The sequence below is a fragment of the Squalius cephalus genome (genome assembly GCF_949319135.1).
Source record: "Squalius cephalus genome assembly, chromosome: 7".
Lineage (NCBI taxonomy): Eukaryota > Metazoa > Chordata > Actinopteri > Cypriniformes > Leuciscidae > Squalius > Squalius cephalus.
Window position 1 is genome coordinate 42719539 of NC_137128.1, and position 23217 is coordinate 42742755.

Genomic DNA, 23217 nt, shown 5'->3' on the forward strand with positions numbered 1-23217 from the left:
TGAGTTCTCAGTTGTTTTATTGCAACATCAACTTTATCTCAGATGTTTAGTTCTTCCTATATTTTCTAAGGGGAAAAAAATGAAATTATTGTTGACATGCATATGAGTGTCATCACCATTATGTTCAGTTTAGCTTTAGTTTCTTTTTCATGGACTTTTAGTTTGTTTCTCTTCTGTTACCCGTTTCCTTTGTTCTGGTTTCCCGCCACTAATTGACATTCATTTGACAAGCACACCTGTCTGATTCAGTTCATTATCTCTGTGTATTTAAAGGAATCATTCACCCAAAAATGAAAATTCTGTCATTATTTACTCACCGTCAAGTTGTTTCAAACCTGTATGAAGTTCTTTCTTCTGCTGAACACAAAAGAAGCCCAGCTAACAAAAATATGTTCTAAGAACGTTGTGGGAACGTTGACTTGAAACGTTCTTAAAATGTTGAAATGTCCAGTTTGCATAACGTTGCTGGAATGGTATTTTAATGTTAGAAAAACATTGCTGGAACGTTAGGATAATGTTGCTGGAACGTTATCTTAAGGTTAGCATAACGTTGCCGGAATGTTAGCATAACGTTGCTGGAACATTGTCTTAAGGTTTACATAACGTTGCTGGAACGTTATCTTAAGGTTAGCATAACGTTGCTGGAACGTTAGCACAACATTGCTGGAACATTATCTTAAGGTTTGCATAACGTTGCTGGAATGTTATCTTAAGGTTAGCACAACATTGCTGGAACATTATCTTAAGGTTTGCATAACGTTGCTGGAACGTTATCTTAAGGTTAGCATAACGTTGCTGGAACGTTATCTTAAGGTTAGCATAACGTTGCTGGAACGTTATCTTAAGGTTAGCATAACGTTGCTGGAACGTTAGCACAACATTGCTGGAACATTCTCAAGGTTAGCATAACGTTCATGGAATGTTATCTTAAGGTTAGCATAATGTTCATGGAACGTTATCTTAAGGTTAGCATAACGTTCATGGAACGTTATCTTAAGATTAGAATAACGTTAATGGAACGTTATCTTAAGGTTAGCATAACGTTCATGGAACGTTATCTTAAGGTTAGCATAATATTCATGGAACGTTATCTTAAGGTTAGCTAACATTGCTGGAACGTTAGCACAACATTGCTGGAACATTCTTAAGGTTAGCATAACGTTCATGGAATGTTATCTTAAGGTTAGCATAACGTTCATGGAACGTTATCTTAAGGTTAGCATAATGTTCATGGAAAGTTATCTTAAGGTTTGCATAATGTTGCTGGAACATTATCTTAAGGTTAGCATAACGTTGCTGGAACATTAGCACAACATTACTGGAACATTCTTAAGGTTAGCATTACGTTCATGGAATGTTATCTTAAGGTTAGCATAACGTTCATGGAACGTTATCTTAAGGTTAGCATAATGTTCATGCAACGTTACCTTGAGGTTAGCATAACGTTCATGCAACGTTATCTTAAGACTAGTATAACATTGCCAGAACATTGGCATAACGTTGCTGGAACATCATCTTAAGGTAAGCATAACATTCCTGAAACGTTCTTTCCCCCAAAATGTTATTAACAATACAACATTCAAAGAACATTAAAATGTCCACTTTCTTTCAAGTTAAAATGTTATTTTAAGGTTAGAAAAAAAATTCTGCAGAATTTGTACAACTTTATTTTTTATTAACACAACCATGTGAATTATAAGTGCACACTTTTACAGCACATCAAAAAGTAGAACATTTCATATGATTATCATACATTTTTAAACGCTACATTATAGCTTAAAAAAACAACAACACATATTTTCATATAAGCATTTAAATGTAATGAAAACGGTGTTTAAGGGTTAGTTCACCAAAAAATTCTGTCAGTAATCACTCACCCTCATGTTATTCCAACCCCGTAAGACTCTTCAGAACACAAATTAAGATATTTTTGATGAAATCTGAGATCTGGCTCACTCCTCAATAGGCTTCTAGGCAATTTTATTCTGGCGAGTTTATCAAGTGACGACAATAATTTTTATGCACAAAAAAACAAAATAAAGACTTTATTCAACTATTCATTTTCTTCCGTATTGGCTTCTGAGTGACTTCACTAGTGCTGGGAGAAAAAATCGATTCACCTAGGTATCGTGTTGTTGTTTTTTAAACGTTCTTAAAATGGATTATTTCTTTATTACAGAATCGATATTAATTGAAATTCAAGTTAGAGACGAGGTTGACCGAAGTAAGTCTCTTCGTTCCAACAAAGGATGAAATGTGTTGTTAAATTTCGAGTGTCGAGTAACTTAATATCCCTTTCAATTGGACACGTAAAAGCGGCGTGAGATTGAATGCATTGATAAGCCATCACGCTACTCATATACTGGGAGAGAGATAAGACAATAGAGCTGCACGATTCATCTTTAAAAAAATGTGATCTCGATTCAAACACCCACACAATCTGCTTCCATTTCGTCTGTCTATTAAACCCTTGACAAAATCATATCGCAACATTTAAAGCTGTGCTGACCCGGAGAGAGTCGTCATGAAACAGCTTCACAATCAGTCTTTTCAACCTCATAGTATCATTATTTCTGTGATGCAATAGGCTAGTTCAAATTATCATAGAAGTACTAGGATAAAAGTTTAAATTTCAAATATAAACACTGATGTTTATGATAGCGATCAAGATAGAGTAAAGCCCCAATCACACCTAACACGTTTTTCCGGTTCGAAAACGCGAGGCACACAGCACTGCCCCAATCACACAGAACAAGCAGTGAACTGCGTTTTTTGTTGCTAGGCGAACACAGAAACAGCTGTCCTGTCAGTCAAGTAAATGTCAAATCAGACTTTTATTAACTTTGTTTATTTTCTGTTAACATTGTGATAGTTACGATTCGTGAAGTCGTTAAGCTCCTGGTAACCCGCAAGAGCACCACAAGTTTATCTTCCATCATCGCACTCTCTGGCGTCCAAAACAACTGTAGCTTTCATCACTACAATGGAAGACCCGCCTCTCTATTCATTCGGTTCGAGTTGATTTTTTTTTCAACTCAATCATATATTAAAGAGAATGTAGTACTAACTGTATGATGCTTCTGAAATAAGTCAGAAAGATGAGATGAATTGTTTTTGTAAATATTACTCATCTTATACATCATGTAGCCTATACAGTCTGTAAAAGTGTGATTTAACATTTTCTGATGGTCTAGTGTTAAAAATAAAATAAAAATCGCAATATCGAATCGCAATTCTTAAAAAAATATTGTAATACCAGCAGTATCAGCACCCAAGTATCGTGATAGTATCGAATCGGGAGATAGTTGTATCGTCCCAGCCCTAGAGTTCACGAGAGCAGCGAGAACTGAGAAGATGACGCAGATGGGACTCGATGTAAATTTCACTTTTGTGAACTCACTCAGAGGCTCACACATAAGAAAATGAATAGTTGAATAAAGTTGTTATTTTTGCACACAAAAATAATTGTCGTCGCTTGATGAACTTAAGGTTGAGCCAGTCACTTGGACTATTTTAACAATGTCTTTACTAACTTTCTGGGCAGAATGAAATTGCCTAGAAGCCTTTGGAGGAGTGAGCCAGCTCTCATATTTCATCAAAAATATCTTAATTTGTGTTCTGAAGATGAACGGAAGTCTTGAAGGATAATTCTGGTATTTAGCACTTTGAGTCTCTTTTCTGGTTTGTTTTGGATGAACTAGAGTGGTGGACACAGAAATGTTGACGATGGGTCCTGTCTCGACTTTTTGACTCGTTTAGAATCGCCTTTGAGCGCTTCAGAGTGGCTGTCTATGGGCATGCACGAACATGTCCTAAAAACAACCCTTAACGTTCGTTTTCAAAACTGTGCAACTCACCGAGTGGTTAGTGGTGTTCGTTGATGATTAAAAACAAGTAGCGTAGCAAAATACAGTTTCTGTTGTGTTTTATTTGCCATTTTGTAAAATCCCATTAATTTCTGTTGGAGGACTCATTGCTCGTTGATATTACTGCGCTACCGGGAACGGAAAAGATGCTTCAGACTCAAATATCGAGCGGAAGTTTATACTTTGTTGTGAGCTATCTGAAAAAATAGTATATTAGTAAATATATAGCAAATAACACGGATTGAAATCATACATTGTGCCGATATATTTGTTTTTAATCATCAACGAACACCACTAACCACTCGGTGAGTTGCACAGTTTTGAAAACGAAAGTTATTAGGTTTGTTTTTAGGACATGTTCGTGCATGCCCATAGACAGACACTCTGAAGCCGTCAAAGGCGATTCTAAACAAGTCTAAAAGTCGAGACAGGACCCATCGTCAACATTTCTGTGTCCACCACTCTAGTTCATCCAAAACAAACCAGAAAAGAGACTCAAAGTGCTAAATACCAGAATTATCCTTTAAAGGGACACTCCACCTCTGGAAAGATGAATGTGTATTTAAATTGGGTCATTTATGTAGAAGAAATGTGAAATAGGGCTGTGCCGGTAAACTTGACAACTGCACCACCGCGGTTGTAAAGCGCCACCGCGGTGGCTGAGGAGTACCGGCGGTGGTTTGCCAAAAAAAAAAAAGTTTGTATGTAAATGCTGTTTTACATTAATATTATGACACACAAAGCTTTGTTTACAAAATAAATAATAGGTTAGCAATTAAATGTTATATCGCAGCCATGGAAAAGTTTGAATTCATGAGAGAGTTGTGCGTGAGTCCATAAATTTAAACTTTGTCGGCTTTGAATTCTGGTTTGCGATCTTCACCCGATAATCAGTGAATTTAAAAATATTCCATTAGTTATTCCATATAAAAAGTTGAATTGTCTACTTTTAAACAAAACAATTCAAAACGAAAATAAACCGACTAGCATGTTTATGTAGTCCGTAGTGTGCAATTCTCTAGGCGCGTTCACTGCGAAGATGACAAGTGAGCAATGTCAACTTCATCTTTGCAGCCCGACACTGACACACAAAAAAAAACACTTTATTAATAAACAATTCAAATGTCTCCTTGCTATATTTGACACGTTCATAATCATTACGGTTTGTGACAGCTGTTATGTGCGTTATTGGCAGCGTCACACACATGAACGCGTCAACCGCATCAGCACCAGAACATGGAGATTTTATTTTAGAGAATGATCACACAACAGACATTAGAACATAATCGAATATAACTCATAACGTTGCTGGAACGTTAGCACAACATTGCTGGAACATTCTCAAGGTTAGCATAACGTTCATGGAATGTTATCTTAAGGTTAGCATAATGTTCATGGAACGTTATCTTAAGGTTAGCATAACGTTCATGGAACGTTATTTTAAGGTTAGAATAACGTTAATGGAACGTTATCTTAAGGTTAGCATAACGTTCATGGAACGTTATCTTAAGGTTAGCATAATATTCATGGAACATAATAATCAGTGAATTTAAAAATATTCCATTAGTTATTCCATATAAAAAGTTGAATTGTCTACTTTTAAACAAAACAATTCAAAACGAAAATAAACCGACTAGCATGTTTATGTAGTCCGTAGTGTGCAATTCTCTAGGCGCGTTCACTGCGAAGATGACAAGTGAGCAATGTCAACTTCATCTTTGCAGCCCGACACTGTCACACAAAAAAAACACTTTATTAATAAACAATTCAAATGTCTCCTTGCTATATTTGACACGTTCATAATCATTACGGTTTGTGACAGCTGTTATGTGCGTTATTGGCAGCGTCACACACATGAACGCGTCAACCGCATCAGCACCAGAACATGGAGATTTTATTTTAGAGAATGATCACACAACAGACATTAGAACATAATCGAATATTCAAAAATCGTGACTCATCCCTGCATGGAATCTCTTTTTACTTTTCCCATACTTTCACTCGTGTCTCACCCATTTCCAAAGGGGATTATAAACGTTTCTTCCTTTGTTCGCTTTTAGGTCGATTATTTTCGTATTCTTTACTGTGCAGGCTAAAGTAGAAAAACCGCTGTAGGACAGATATAGCCTACATTTTTTACATGAACGTCAAATTCTTTTCAACACAGTTTGTGCTTGTTATTAGACATATTGGTATAGGCGCGTCAAGTTCATTTGTAAAGCGCGTTTCACAAGGACGGGTGATTTTAGTTTGGCTTTCTCTGGCAGCGCGCAAACATAACTTAAATGTCTTATCCATGTGGAAAATAAAATAATCTCCTCATACCTTTTACAAGTAGAAAACCTGAAGATATCAGAAAAGAGATCGATGGTCTCTTTCCTGCTCGTGTCCCATATCCCTCTCAAAGCGCAGAGCGGTAGGCTATATCACGCGTCTTTGTGTGGAAATAGTAGTTAGCAGACTAATAGTAGTTAGCAGACTAACTTTTTTTTTATGCATGCAATGGGATTAATCATAGCATGCTGATGAATGATGTATAATAATAATAATTAATCTGCATTCCCTAGTTTTGCACTGATGTAACAAGACTGACAGTGACACAATAAGACCTCATGTTAGCAAAATGTCTTAATCTTTTAACTCTTAAAAAAAAAACTATTAAAAAACATGTATGTTCTTTAATGTTTGATTATAATTTTACTGTATTCACATAGGGATGGGATTTGATAAGATTTTATCAATAATAATGCCACTGACGATTCTGATTATCAATCCAATTCGTTAAAGGAGAAGTTCACTTTTAAAATGAAAATTCTGTCATCATGTACTCACCCTCATGTTGTTTCAAACCTGTATGAATTTCTTTCTTCTGCTGAACAGAAAGGAAGATATTTAGAAGAATGTCAGTAACCAGACAGTTTTTGGGTCCCATTGACTTCCATAGTATATTTTTTTTCCTACTATGGAAGTCAATGGGACCCAAAAACTGTCTGGTTACCGGTACTGACATTTTTCCAAATATCTTCCTTTGTGTTCAGCAGAAGAAAGAAATTCATACAGGTTTGAAACAACATGAGGGTGAGTACATGATGACAGAATTTTCATTTAAAAGTGAACTTCTCCTTTAACGATTCTCTTATCGATTCTTGATAGCACTGTGTGGAAAAATGTTTAAAATGCTTTAAAAAAAAGTGGTTTTATTTATTTTAAAGTTTAAGCTTGAGTTAGCAAACTGTACTTTTTATATAATTTATGTAATAAATAAAACCTAAAGTGTTACTGATTAGTTATACACCGATTCAGACGTCTCCTGAGTTCATTAAAATGAATCGGTTCAAAGGAGTCATTAGTTCGCGAATTGGACGTGTCGTGCGCGTTGTGTGATTATCCCAGCAGTTAGGACATGGAAATCCAAGATTTGTGTCAACACAGAAAACATTTCATCACTGTATAGTTTTATTTCGTTTAATTAAAGTGTTGTTTTATGTCAGCTGAATGTCCGGAACGCGAGAAGATAAGGAAACTTATTTAGCACAATTCACACCCAGCAGTATAATTCAGGGAAAAAAAAACCTCCGAATGCTCCACACGAAACTTTGGTCTTCCGACATTTTACCACCGTGTCGATTTATTTTGATTAATATGTGCGAGGGAGAGAGAGCAAGGGCAGCGCTTATGGAGACGGTGAAGTCGTTTACACAGAGAGTGCGCGCGCGCGCGACCGGCTCTCTCTCTCTCTCGTCGTTCTTTTAGTTAAAACATACGCCCTGTCACAAACGCAGCCGTTCATCTACATTACTCACCGATCAAATAAGACTTTGGCAGGACAAAAAATCACTTTGGCGGGCGCTAAAACAAGTTCAATGCTGGAAAATTCCTGCGTGAGTTTCCATGGTTTCCATTAGACTCGCACGGTAGCCAGAGGCGTCTCATCAAATCGCGAGCTCAGCTGTTGTTGACGCTGTGCGTGTGCTTCAAGATTATAAAAAGTGCTAAGATCCCGATTGGCCCAGAGAAATGTCAATTATAAGAATTATCCAATAATGTTTCGCAATTCTAGCCTGCATGGCAGTTTACTGTGAGAAACAATACACCCCCAAAAAAAAACCTCTCCGGTTCTACGCGATTCACATAAATGACACAATTGACCAAGAAAACGGCGATTTTCGGCGAAAAGCGACAAGTTTGCAGGTATGTAAACAAAAGTTTTTTTTTTGTTAAATAGATTAAGATTTTTCTTAAATAGAATAGATTTATTATATTATGTAAGTTACCAGTATTTACTTATATTTATAGCAATGCTTTACAGGCTTTATTGTGTCGTTTCTTTGTTTTTATTTATTTATTTCAAAACAACCACCCAAACACCGCAACACCGCCGGTATTTGGGTCCATTACCACCGCGGTGGTAAAAAACTGCCACCGTCACAGCCCTAATGTGAAATTATTTTTTTAGTTTGGAGCTTTCTAGACTAAGAAAAGCCAGAAAATGTATTTTTGGCTTATGTGGATGAAAGACAACAACTCCCAGAATGCACTTGCTTCGCTGCTCTACGAGGCCACTCTCAAGCCACACCTACCGGTTAGAGAGCAGTTGTAAATAATAAAGCTAAGCTAAGCTAAGTTACTAGTCTCTGTGAGTATGCCCGGGCACAAAATGTCCGGGATTCGACTTTTGGGTTCTACAGTCGCCATTTATTGTGTTTACTGTGACGAGCAGGACGAGACTAGGGCCACAGGAGAACGACGCGAGGCCGGTGGCGTGATTACTGATGACCGACACCTGTGAGGCACTGGCTCGTATCTCTCACGGAGGAGCGGGAATTTTCTTAGCAGTGGTAAAACGCACATCAACCGATCACGCCACCGGCCTCGCGTCTTTCTCCCGCGGCCCTAGCCTCGTCCTGCTCGCCACAGTAAACATGATGAATGGCGACTGTAGAATGCAAAAGCGGTGGCATGATTACTGATGAGCGGCGCCTGTGAGACGCACCGGTCTCTGGGCTATCTCTCACGGAGGAGCGAGTATTTTCTTAGCAATGGTAAAACGCACATCAACCGATCACATGTTTAGCGTTAATGTAAACACTACATTCAGATTCACCAATCGGAATGAATTCAGTTAGATTGAAACAAAAGGTGTGCATGTAAACAATGAATGGCGACCGTAGAAAGCAAAGCCGAATCCCGGACATTTTGGACGATCTCGACGGCCGGACATGCAGGTTTCTGCCGGTGAAATCAAACGCACTGGCACTGATCTGTGATAGGTCTGTTAGCATATTAGCTCCAACCCCCTATGGGCGGGTTTGAAAGGGTGGGAACTAGTGCTTGTAGTCTCAACAGAAATCCCCCCCTCTTACACTTCCTCCTACAATGACGCAAAATGACGATTTTTGCATCATTGTAGGAGGAAGTGTAAAGAGGTAAATACAGATTTCTCCCGTCTCAGGGGAAAATGAGAAAATGTTGCACGACCATTCAATAGTATGACTGGGTTTCTAACATTGCAAAGCTTAATGCAAATGGGTGGAGTGTTCCTTTAAAGGGATAGTTCACTTTGAAATTAAATTTTGGTGTTTTAGCTTACCTGAAGGGCATCCAAGATGTAGGTGTCTTTTTTTCCACAGTAGTTTCAATTTTGATATTTTTAGGTCAAACCGTTCTTGTCTGTCAGTCATATAATGCAGGTCTATGGTCACTGTCTCAAAGAGCATGCACAGAGTCCAAATTAAACAATTCCCCATCTTAAGTACACATTGACGGCCTAAGACACGAAACGAGCGGTTTTTGTGAGAAAACGAACAGTATTTATATCGTTTTTACCTCTTATAAAACAACCACGTCAAAGTGATCTGAGGGCACGGGCGCTTCCTGCTGTGTGACGTGTGCGCATAGATGTATATACACTAGATGTTAGGGCTGCTCGATTATGGAAAAAATCATAATCACGATTATTTTGGTCAATATTGAAATCACGATTATGTAACACGATTATTTCACATGACTGGGAACGTGTTGCATTTATTAAAAAGACACGGTAACGCTTTACAATAATGTTAATTAGTTAACATTAGTTAAAGTATTAACTAACATGAACTAACAATGAGAAAAACATTTGTTACAGTATTTATTAATCTTTTTTAATGCTAGTTAATAAAAATACAGCTGTTCATTGTTTGTTCATGTTAGTTTACACTGCATTAAGTAAGGGTTAATGCCCGACGAGGTGTCCATTATCAGGTTTTAATGGACGACGGCGAGGTGTGAACCTCCGCTGAAGTCCATTAATACCTGATAATGGACACCTCGAAGGGCATTAACCCGCTTATACCATGGTCACTTACTAAAGTTTAATGTGTTTTAGAGTAAAAATCGTGAGGGTTTTTATTTATTAAGTCGAGCGCACTATTTAATAGTATACAGGCGTTGCCAAGCAACGTGGCCACAGCGAGCTGACCGCAGCAGTTGATCAGTGAGTTTGAACCAGCGCATCATTTAAAACTGTCATCAGTTCCTAGGTGTACATTATCACTTTTTAATGGACACCCTGCAGCCAATCAGAATCGAGTATTCACCCAGACCATGGTATAACTAATGTTAACAAATACAACATTTCATTTTAATAACGTATTAGTAAATGGTGAAATTAATATTAACTAAGATGCTATAGAAATATTGTTAATTATTAGTTTATCTTAAGGTAAGTTAGTTATAATGCTAATTAATGAACCTTATTGTTAAGTGTTACCAAAGACACCTTTCAACAATTCTTAAAAAATCAAAATTTGAACATTGATTGTACTTTTTGAACTATTAAAATAAATAATGTATCAGATAATACTTCAATGAGTATTTAATTCCCGCAGGTCTACCACTTATAATGCGGGAAATCCCCCCGCAAACATTGATTCACTTTAGCATGTAGATTGTATGAGTATCTTAAATGAATCCACACAGATTATAAAATCAAATCAATAATTTTAAAACTTTCTCCAAGATACAATTTCACAAACCGCGTGAGTGTTCAGCGGTGATGCGTCTTCTCTCTCTCTCTCCGTCTCTCAAAATGCGCTGGACTGGACAAGGCAAGCGTCAAATTCAATTAATTGCACAGCCCTACTAGATGTCGCATTAAAGACATTCGTTCCAATGAACTGCCGTAGCCAAGGCGACATCTAGTGTATATACATCTATGCGCACACGTCACACAGCAGGAAGCGCCCACGCCCTCAGATCATTTGGACGTGGCTGTGTTATAAGAGGTAAAAACGATATAAATACCGTTCGTTTTCTCACACAAACCGCTCGTTTCGTGTCTTAGGCCATCAATGTGTACTTACGATGGGGAATTGATTAATTTGGACGATGGGGAATTGTTTTAATTTGGACTCTGTGCATACTCTTTGAGACAGAATCCATATTCCTGCATGAAATGACTGACAGACAAGAACGGTTTGACCTAAAAATATCAAAATTAAAACTACTGCGGGAAAAAAGACACCTACATCTTGGATGCCCTTCAGGTAAGCTAAAACATAGCAAAATTTAATTTCAAAGTGAACTATCCCTTTAAAGGGGTGGTTCGGGATTTTTGACATCGGACCTCATTTTTAAGTCAGCCTGGTTGTTATTCATCAGTGGAGACATTTTTTTTTTTTTTTTAATTTATTTCTTATATTTGGATAGTTAGCCGATGCTAGGCTAGCGCGAGTCAAGGGTATTTGTTAGCCAGCCATTAAAAAAACGTTTTACCCACTCCACAGTGCACCAAACGCAAATAAATTATAACACTAGACTATCGATGAAAATGTCCGTTGAGAGAATAATGTTAGAAATCAAACATTACCTTTCATCTCAATGATCCCAAAGGAACTAGTTTCTCAGCAGCTGCGGAATTTTACTTTGCTCCGGTTAGTAATGCGGCAAAAAGTAAACACAGTGTGCCAGCGGCAGGTAATTATGCCGGTACTCTTGCATCATGTGTGGACCGGCTCACTCGGTTGCCTAGGTAATCAATATCACTCCGCTGCTGCTGTAGACAAGGCTTATGATTACAGGGAACAAATTATAACTAATGCAATGTGATGAAAGGTAAGTTTGATTTCTAACATTATTCCCTCAACGGACATATACATCGATAGTCTAGTGTTATAACTGATTTGCGTTTGGTGCACTGTGGAGTGGGTAAAACGGTTTTTAATGGCTGGCTAACATATTGTGGGAATATGTTTAATTTATGTTCATGTGAGGCATAGATGATGACAGTTTAATTTATGTTCATGTGAGTTGACAGTTCAAAGAAGATTAAGTCAAGCAACCCAGTCATCGGACATTAACCTTTGTATCTGTGTACACCTCCTGAACAGTGACATGACTCCAAGTTTTGTCTATTATCATGTGAAGGTATGGGTGATGCTATCAGGCTGATTGGATCATTTGAATGATAGTGTTATGCTTATTCTTGATTGAATCAAGAATCATCCCTCTGCTTTGTTTGACTTGTCTCCACCTCCAAAAGTCCCACCTCCTTGTAAATGTATAAAAACTATACTGTATAGAACTCAGACAGACTTTGGTGACTGCAGCTACCGACAGCTCGCGTTCTCAATAAAGAATCCTGCTGAAGAAACAACCAAGTCTCCTGGTCTTCGATTCTGAGTTTACTACAATATACTCATTGACTCGCGCTAGCCTAGCATCGGCTAACTATCCAAATATAAGGACTGGATGATTTTTTTTTAAAAATGTCTCCACTGATGAATAACAACCAGGCTGACTTAAAAATGAGGTCCGATGTCAAAAATCCCGAACCACCCCTTTAAGGGGTTGGAACAACATGACGGTGTATAATTACTGACAGAATATACATATTTGGGTGAACTAACCCTTAAATATAAGTAGTGTGGGGGTGCCAAACTAGCACTGTGGTCCAGTCTGTTCATGATGTGATCCAGTCTGTGGTCCAGTCTCTTCATGCCCTGTCTGTAAAGTGAACAGATTGACTGATGTTACTAATGGTGATTTATTATTTCATAAACATTTAATAATAACAACAGTGTGACTACTCTATAAATGTTAACCCTTAAGTTATTTAGGCTGTGCTTTGAGTACTATAAATATTAAACACACAAGATTAAAAAGTAGGTTACAAATGTTATACAATGGAAAGGTTTAATAACACATTGTAAACGATTAGCTACACCTGAAAATGAAAACTTCCATCATTGAGGGGAAAATAAGATAACGTGCATCAAAATTATGTACCTGCTAAACTTTTCTAATTTGTACTAATTTGCCATACTATGGAAGTAATACTTTCATTGTATGACAATAGCAGCATTGAGAAAGGTTTTCTTAAGCTTTTATAATAAAATTATGAAAATGTATAAACAAGGGCTTGGCATTAACCATAGACTGTAAAAAAATATGGACGTAGTGTCCGTGACGTCACCCGTAGGTTTCTGAAGAGCATTTTTGAAGCCTAAAGTGGGCGTAGCCGTCCGTCGCCATCTTGGCCTTGCGTCACTCCCGGATAACAGAAAATAGGCAAACAGGCGGGGCGTGAGTGGAGCTGAGCAGCCTGGCTATCTGAAATCACCTAGCTCGACGTGATCGAGTTAGCTGATAATGTAAAACCAATTAAACATTCCTATTTTTGCCCTTCGAAATATTATAATAGTTAAAAGACGTGGCTACAAGTTAGACTGTGTATTACTTCCGAGAGTGTTTGTGTGTGACAGTGATTTATGTGCATAACGTTACATGTCCGTCACTCTTTCATGGTCCGTCAGCGCGGCATCGCTTAAGTTCGTAGAGAGCTTTATTCAGTCCATTTTAAATTCTGATTTTGGCCGTCTCTCAAATGGGTTAAACCATAGATTACCTTTGAAGTGCAAGTAAATGCGCTAGAAAATCCGCGCTCATTCATGTGCATTTATTGCACGGACGGAGAAAGCGCCGACGCCTGCATGATTTCATCTGACGGTACATAAGCATATTATAATCCATCTGTTCGGTGAGAGCAGAACGAACGAGCATTTATTGACGTTTTAAATTTGAAAACCCCAAAAAGCAACGAAATTGTCAGACATCCATTAGTGCATGTTCACAGAGGAAAACAACTGAAATACAGCGCTGGTTGTTCTCTCGAACGATAACGACGGAATCCAAAGACGTGGGCTTTGTACCCAAGTATTAAATTGTATGAAATAATCCCGGAAAAAAGCACAAACACTGCAGAGATGGCAAGTTCAGCAGCTAACATTTGCTGAGGTGAAGTGTGACGACTAGTAACAGCAGACAAACGGCTAGCACTGACAGCGGCAATCCACCTGTCACTCAAGTGGCCACTGGCCACACCCTTAAATTTAAATATTAATCAACTAAACGGACGAGTTATAAAATAATTCACCCCCCTCACAGTTGTTATGAAGGGCAAAATTAGCTGTATAGACCAAAGCCACATAGAGATCCAGGCTGTAAACATGTTTTTTTCTGCTGTAAAGTTGGTAATTTTAACATGAGGGAGATACAGATTTGACTCACTCCTGCAGCCAGGCCAAGCGGCCAGTTAATGAATTGCAGTTTAACTCACTTCCGTGTTGGTTTCAAGAGAGAGACGGGGAGGTTGCCGCTTGGCATTAACCCTGGTCTTGTAACTTGTCCTTTGGACAAATAAATCGTTCATTCACTTGTAAAAAAAGTAGCATTTTTTTGAAGCAAGGTTATTAATCTGTGTGTAACGTTAACGTATGTGTGTGTGTGTGCGGCTGTAAGTTATGCTTAAATTAAAAGAGCACATTAATATAAAACGGTGATTCAACTGACTTACCTTCGAATTAAGCGGTTGCGTGACATTCATGTTAATACTAGGCATGATGGCATTATAAAACCCCAATTTGCCCTCCAGGTGGGCATTCCGTCACGTGAAAACTATGAATTAACCATCCAGAATACTTTTTAGTTTACATCCATTCACATTGAAAAATTGCCAGCAAAACTTTTACAAAACCTCAAATCAACACATAAGATTAAAAGCCTAAAGCCTAAACTTACAGCTAAAGTCTAATCAACCTAACCTCACCTCTATCGTTAGTTAACGTTAGCCTAAAATTTGAGATGCTAACGGACTCTTCCCAAAGACACTAAACCATTTCTATAAAGTAAATATTCAACGGAAGGGTGTCATTTACATGAAAGAATGTGTCAGAAACATTTGTATGTACTATTTGTGTAATGTTGGTGACAAAACTCACCAAACTTACCTGAAATTAGCGAATGCATCAGTGAAAGACGGAGTTCCTGCTTGTCGTCAGTTAGTTGAGCTCCCCGCCCGTTTCCATGGTAACTCAGTTCAAATCTGGTTCAAATGTAACTCGAGTGCGCGCGCCAATTAAAAGACGTAACGTTAGAAGTCACGCAGAATTTACATAAAAGAAGAATTGATGGAGGGAATTATTTGGTAATCATTTAAAATATCCTGAAATGTGAGGTTAACATTTTTAAGTGTATAGGCTAGTGGTCATCACCAAACTGTAACAGAATGATGAAGCACGAGTGTATGTTTACAAAATCATAGGTTATAATAGGCTATAATATAATGTAATGTGTAATAGCCTATAATATTATAAAAAGCTTTATAAATGGTTAATGTGGTGTAGAAATAAAATTGCAAAAACATTTATTAAAAACTAAACATGATATAGGCTAAGGCATGAATATATTTTGTGAAATATATCCAGGTAAACATATTTACAGATGTAACATGAGGAACAATTTAAAAGATGTATGTTCAATGTATTTTTGAAATAATATATTTTCAAAATGTATTTCAATATATTTAACAGTGCTTCACATATGTGGATAGCATATCTATCCATACATCTATCTATAAATTATAGGAAGGTCTGTCAGTCTGTCTATGTGTCTGTATGTCTGTCTGTTAACAACAACATTTTCAAACTTGACAGGTTTTTTGCTACAGGCACAAGTGAGTGCAGTGTAAAGTTTGACGTTGTTTGGATTAGAAATACAAAAGATATTGTTAAATATATTAGTAAAAGAAGGTAATTGTTTAAACATTCTGGCATAAACACTCTGTCAGCAACTGCTACACTGTTTACTTCTGAATATTGTATTTTATTCACAGCTTTTCTCTGAGTTCACTGTGTAGCCTGCTCTCTGAATCGTGTAGTTAAATTTTCCTTGGTGCTTTCTTCCATGCATAAATAAAAATGTCACTGAACTTTTGCTGTGTAATTGTAACAATGAGCACTCAAACACACCAAAACAAAAATTATTAAAAACACACACAAAAAAACGATTTTGCACGGGCAGTTTGCCATCATTTGTAGTATCACACTGTTTGCTCAAGCGTAGCGTTTTCTCTGAGTTCACCGTGTAGCCTGCTCCCTGAATCATCACGCTTACTCATTTGTGCATGTTAACCGAATCTGTAAGTCAGCTATGCTGTTTACTTCTGAATATATTTCATTCTGGTGCTTAACATTATCACTACTAATAGTAATAGTAGCATGCTATTAACCAACAAAACATATCCTATTCAATGCGTTTACAATCTCTTTCACGGGCATCATTTGTAGTAGCCTATTCACAAACTGTTTTTACTCAAGCGTAGCATTTTCTCTGAGTTCACTGTGTAGTCTGCTCCCTGCATCGTGTAGTTCAATTTTCCACATTTATTTTATGTCATTATTTCAGGATCAGTATTTGCTTTCTACTGTACACAAAATAAAAATGTCACTAAACTTTGGCTGTGTAATTGTAACAATGAGCACTCAAACACCAAACCAACAATTACTAAAAAAACACACACAAAAACTGATTTTGCACAGGCATTTTGCACTAGTTAATATTAATTTATTAATAGGCTATATAGTGCTGGTTTATTGGGGTGGTGTTATAAACTACTGTGATGTTTAAAATGTTTATATGGATATATATAGTCATATTATACAAATCTAGTGATTGTAAACTGTTAAGAAGCAAACAACATGTTCCCAGAACGTTTTATGATAGCCTAAATATAACATTCAGAAAATACTAATAACGTCATAAAGACATTCCAAGAACGTTGTTCTAAGAACGTTTTCTATCAACGTTATGAGAACTTTCATCAGTCACAAATAATGTCATAAAGACGTTCCAAGAACCTTGTTCTAAGAACGTTTTCTATCAACGTTATGAGAACTTTCATCAATCACAAAATAACGTCAAAAAGACGTTCCAAGAACTTTGTTCTAAGAACGTTTTCTATCAACGTTATGAGAACTTTCATCAATCACAAAATAACGTCAAAAAGACGTTCCAAGAACTTTGTTCTAAGAACGTTTTCTATCAACGTTATGAGAACTTTCATCAATCACAAATAACGCCATAAAGACGTTCCAAGAACCTTGTTCTAAGAACATTTTCTATCAACGTTATGAGAACGTTCATCAATCAGAAATAACGTTATAAAGATGTTCCAAGTACGTTGTTCTAAGAACGTTTTCTATCAACGTTATGAGAACTTTCATCAATCACAAAATAACATCAAAAAGACGTTCTAAGAATGTTGTTCTAAAAATGTTTTCTATCAACGTTATGAGAACGTTCATCAATCAGAAATAACGTCAAAAAGATGTTCCAAGAACCTTGTTCTAAGAGCGTTTTCTATCAACGTTATGACAACTTTCATCAATCACAAAATAACGTCAAAAAGACGTTCCAAGAACGTTGTTCTAAGAATGTTTTCTATCAACGTTATGATAACTTTCATCAATTACAAAATAACGTCAAAAAGACGTTCCAAGAATGTTGTTCTAAAAACGTTTACTATCAACGTTATGAGAACTTTCATCAATCAGAAATACCGTCATAAAGACGTTCCAAGAACCTTGTTCTAAGAACGTTTTCTATCAACGTTATGAGAACTTTCATCAATCACAAAATAACGTCATAAAGACGTTCCAAGAACCTTGTTCTAGGAACGTTTACTATCAATGTTATGAGAACGTTCATCAATCAGAAATAACGTCAAAAAGACGTTCCAAGAACCTTGTTCTAAGAACGTTTTCTATCAACGTTATGAGAACTTTCTTCAATCAGAAATAACGTCAAAAAGACGTTCCAAGAACCTTGTTCTAAGAACGTTTTCTATCAACGTTATGAGAACTTTCATCAATCACAAATAACGTCAAAAAGACGTTCCAAGAACGTTGTTCTAAGAACGTTTTCTATCAACGTTATGAGAACTTTCATCAATCACAAATAATGTCATAAAGACGTTCCAAGAACCTTGTTCTAAGAACGTTTTCTATCAACGTTATGAGAACTTTCATCAATCACAAAATAACGTCAAAAAGACGTTCCAAGAACTTTGTTCTAAGAACGTTTTCTATCAACGTTATGAGAACTTTCATCAATCACAAAATAACGTCAAAAAGACATTCCAAGAACTTTGTTCTAAGAACGTTTTCTATCAACGTTATGAGAACTTTCATCAATCACAAAATAACGTCATAAAGACGTTCCAAGAATGTTGTTCTAAAAACGTTTTCTATCAACGTTATGAGAACTTTCATCAATCACAAATAACGCCATAAAGACGTTCCAAGAACGTTGTTCTAAGAACATTTTCTATCAACGTTATGAGAACTTTCATCAGTCACAAAATAACATCAAAAAGACGTTCTAAGAATGTTGTTCTAAAAATGTTTTCTATCAACGTTATGAGAACGTTCATCAATCAGAAATAACGTCAAAAAGATGTTCCAAGAACCTTGTTCTAAGAGCGTTTTCTATCAACGTTATGAGAACTTTCATCAATCACAAAATAACGTCAAAAAGACGTTCCAAGAACGTTGTTCTAAAAACGTTTACTATCAACGTTATGAGAACTTTCATCAATCAGAAATACCGTCATAAAGACGTTCCAAGAACCTTGTTCTAAGAACGTTTTCTATCAACGTTATGAGAACTTTCATCAATCACAAAATAACGTCATAAAGACGTTCCAAGAACCTTGTTCTAAGAACGTTTTCTATCAACGTTATGAGAACGTTCATCAATCAGAAAATAACATCAAAAAGACGTTCTAAGAATGTTGTTCTAAAAATGTTTTCTATCAACGTTATGAGAACGTTCATCAATCAGAAATAACGTCAAAAAGATGTTCCAAGAACCTTGTTCTAAGAGCGTTTTCTATCAACGTTATGAGAACTTTCATCAATCACAAAATAACGTCAAAAAGACGTTCCAAGAACGTTGTTCTAAAAACGTTTACTATCAACGTTATGAGAACTTTCATCAATCAGAAATACCGTCATAAAGACGTTCCAAGAACCTTGTTCTAAGAACGTTTTCTATCAACGTTATGATAACTTTCATCAATTACAAAATAACGTCAAAAAGACGTTCCAAGAATGTTGTTCTAAAAACGTTTACTATCAACGTTATGAGAACTTTCATCAATCAGAAATACCGTCATAAAGACGTTCCAAGAACCTTGTTCTAAGAACGTTTTCTATCAACGTTATGAGAACTTTCATCAATCACAAAATAACGTCATAAAGACGTTCCAAGAACCTTGTTCTAAGAACGTTTTCTATCAACGTTATGAGAACGTTCATCAATCAGAAATAACGTCATAAAGATGTTCCAAGAACCTTGTTCTAATAACGTTTTCTATCAACGTTATGAGAACGTTCATCAATCAGAAATAACGTCATAAAGACGTTCCAAGAACCTTGTTCTAAGAACGTTTTCTATCAACGTTATGAGAACGTTCATCAATCAGAAATAACGTCATAAAGACGTTCCAAGAACCTTGTTCTAAGAACGTTTTATATCAACGTTATGAGAACGTTCATCAATCAGAAATAACGTCATAAAGACGTTCCAAGAACCTTGTTCTAAGAACGTTTTATATCAACGTTATGAGAACGTTCATCAATCAGAAATAACGCCATAAAGACGTTCCAAGAACCTTGTTCTAAGAACGTTTTATATCAACGTTATGAGAACGTTCATCAATCAGAAATAACGTCATAAAGATGTTCCAAGAACCTTGTTCTAAGAACGTTTTATATCAACGTTATGAGAACGTTCATCAATTAGGAATAACGTCATAAAGACGTTCCAAGAACGTTGTTCTAAGAACGTTTTTTACTCAACGTTACAAGAACGTTAATAACGTTGTATGAACGTTCCGAAAACATTATTTTAGTAACGTTTTGTGCTAACATTTACACAACTTTTAAGGAACGTTAGTGAAAGTTCTGGGAACGTTCCCTGTTAGCTGGGAGATAGTTTGAAGAATGTCAGTAACCAGAAAGTTGATGGACCCCATTGACTTCCATAATAGGAAAAAAAAAATAGTTTCCTATTCAGTCCATCAACTGTTAGGTTTCAAACATTCTTCAAAATATCTTCTTTTGTGTTCAGAAGAAAAAATAAATGTATACAGGTTTGAAACAACTTGAGGGTGAGTAAATGATGACAGAATTAAAACATTTAAGTGAACTATCCCTTTAAGTTCCTCTTTAGTTCACATTCATGGTCCGGCATTGTTCGGGTGTTTGTTCTTGCATCTGTGGATTACCTGAGTTTACTTTGTTTTAAATAAAAAAACACTTCTATTTGAATCTTCTTCATGACAATGAGTACATCTATAATATATATAAGTATACTTATTATTATACTGCTCTTCTGATGATAAACGTTTCAGTTCATATTAACCATGAAGCCTATCATATTTGATCAATTCTAAGGCCTCTAAATTATTAACATGATCACATGCGTTCTGTAGTCTGATGTCTTTTTGCTTTTAAATATTTATTGATTTTATAAAGTAAACAAAAATATTTTTTATATTGTTATTAATATTTCAAGATGAACACTTACTTGACTGAAGTAATCTCATGCTATGTATTACTGATATATTATATTGATATTTCTCTATTATATATTTATAATATAGAAATTTCATGCTAAAATGTGATTATCAAATATGATACAACAGGCTTTTGAGGAATGTTTACAGTATACCTTCATCTCTCAATTGTTTTTGTATTGCATTGAATCATATGTCTTCCCCTCCACAATAAAAGCTACAGAAATTTGAAAACTATCAGATCATAAAACTAAGCATTTAAATATCATCACACTAAGACATATTACCGGGAAGGAGTGACAACTGAAATTTATATGAATTTTATGCTATACTGTTATAAAGATCTAGTTGGTTTACATTACAAGATATCATAGTTGTTTTCTTCCTCCTTGAGTATGAGATCTATATTCTCACTATATATCATATTGTCTAAAGGTTCAATAAACCATTCCATTGAAAACATATATTTTTCAGACTATTATTTCATATGTCAGGCTTTACAGGACTTTTAATGGCTGACTTTGGTATTTTGTAAAGACATTGTTGAGATCACAGTCTATTCTAGAGAAGACACATGTGAGATTATCGGGGTCTTTGCTCAGGAAAAACATGGTCTCTATTTACTGTCCAGGAGAAACTAGATCTATCAAAGAGACCATCTTTCCTATGGAGCAGGATTGTTGTGGATGGCTCTCCAGTGTTTTACAGTAACTGTGTGTTGACATGGTGAGAGATTCAATCATCCGTCTGAAGCGCTGTGTGTGTGTGTGTGTGTGTGTGTGTGTGTGTGTGTGTGTTGACAGGCGGCTGGCACGGTCCACCCTGCTCCTCATCCCTCTGTTTGGAATCCACTACACTGTGTTTGCCTTCTCCCCGGAGGATTTCAGCAAGCGGGAGCGACTGGTCTTTGAGCTGGGCCTGGGATCCTTCCAGGTACTGAACTTTAGCTTGTATTTTAGAAAACACCTCCGTGGAAACTATTTCTCTGTTTCAAACCCTCTGAGCTTCATTATAGATGCGATCCCATTGATATTAGGCATCGATATTACATGCTGCCATTTCTTTGATCGGAAACTAAGCTTTTGCGGTTTAGGCAATTCCTGAATGCATTTCAAAAATCAAGAATCAAGGGAAAGCATATATTATTCAGTAAACGTATCCAGTTCTGTCTTAAATATATAACCAATATTTGTGAGTATGATGTATGTATTTGAAACCATCAGCTTAACAGCATGCTTATGTTAGGGTTTAGCATGCGTGAGAGATATTTTTCTTATGCTTTTATGTAGAGGGTTTCAATTAGGGCTGTACTCAACCAAAGAAAATCTTGGTCGACTGAAGTCCTGAAATTTTCGACTAAAAATCGACTAAAATCGACTAAAAATGATGTTAGAAAAAAAAACGTTAAATTAATTAGATGCGCACTGTGCGCAGTACTTGGTAGCCTTGTTGTCCGCCTAAATGAATTATAAATAAACATAAACAACTAGTAGGCTATTTGCAGTATATTAAATCGTTTTTGACCTAATTATTTTGCACTGAAATGAGTCTGACACTCGAGTCTGTCAGCTCTGACAGCGCTGCATCACGTGCACCTGCGCAATATCATAGCTTATGATTTCCGAAAATAGTACTATGTTGTCAACTAGTGATATCATCACAAGAACTGTTGAGGAATATGCAACATAATTTAGACAATTATTTTTGTCATATGTTATAATAATAAGTTATAACTGTCAGACACTATCATTTCACCGTGCATGTCCTCGCACCGAGCGAGGCTGAACATGAGCTCAGCTTCGCAGCTGAGACACGAATAGACTATTAACTTAAAGCTTTTACTCTTAATAAACACAAAAGGCACGTCCACTTTAATAAAAAAAAAATATTTATTAAACAAACCAGATCAAGAGCAGAAACGAAATAAAGTGCATAACTGAAAAATAAAGCATCCTAGGCTCAAAACTAACACAACCAACAGCACAGCGCAATTGCGCATTAGGCTCCAAATAAAAAATAAAAAAGTTAGGTTATCACACTAAAACATTGAAATATGCAAATTCTGATATGTTCATAGCCTACTCAAAACAGACTGGGCAAGCTAACGCAGACAAGTGAGCTTACCACTTTTAGATGATATGTCATGTTTGTCGTCAAGCTGTGGAAAACTGTTGCTTGCAAACTTTGCATTCGACCTTTTTCCTGTTATCAATTTTAACAAAATGCTGGCACACTGTCGATTTCTTTGTTGTTGACATGTTAGAAGAGGACTGACTATTAAACGCTCTCACAATTAAATAAATAATATTCAGCATCAAACCTTCTACGCTCGACGCTCTCTCTTGGGTTGAACTAATCCAAAAAAGGTGAAAACAAGGGGGGTGTTTTGAAGACAGACTGTTACAGTGAAACAAGGGTACTCTGAAAACACCCCCATTAGCAGTTAGTGCTTTC

The 23217-nt window shown here is 36.4% G+C and overlaps 1 protein-coding gene across 4 annotated transcripts in view; it reads left to right on the forward strand.

Moving 5' to 3' along the window:
• Positions 1-23217, forward strand: part of adcyap1r1a (adenylate cyclase activating polypeptide 1a (pituitary) receptor type I) — a 67517-nt gene that overhangs the window by 37482 nt on the left and 6818 nt on the right. For all 4 annotated transcript variants that reach the window (XM_079876355.1, XM_079876356.1, XM_079876354.1 and 1 more), the window contains one exon: positions 21567-21696. In XM_079876355.1, coding sequence (XP_079732481.1) covers positions 21567-21696 — 130 coding nt within the window. The remainder of the gene's footprint in view (positions 1-21566; positions 21697-23217) is intronic.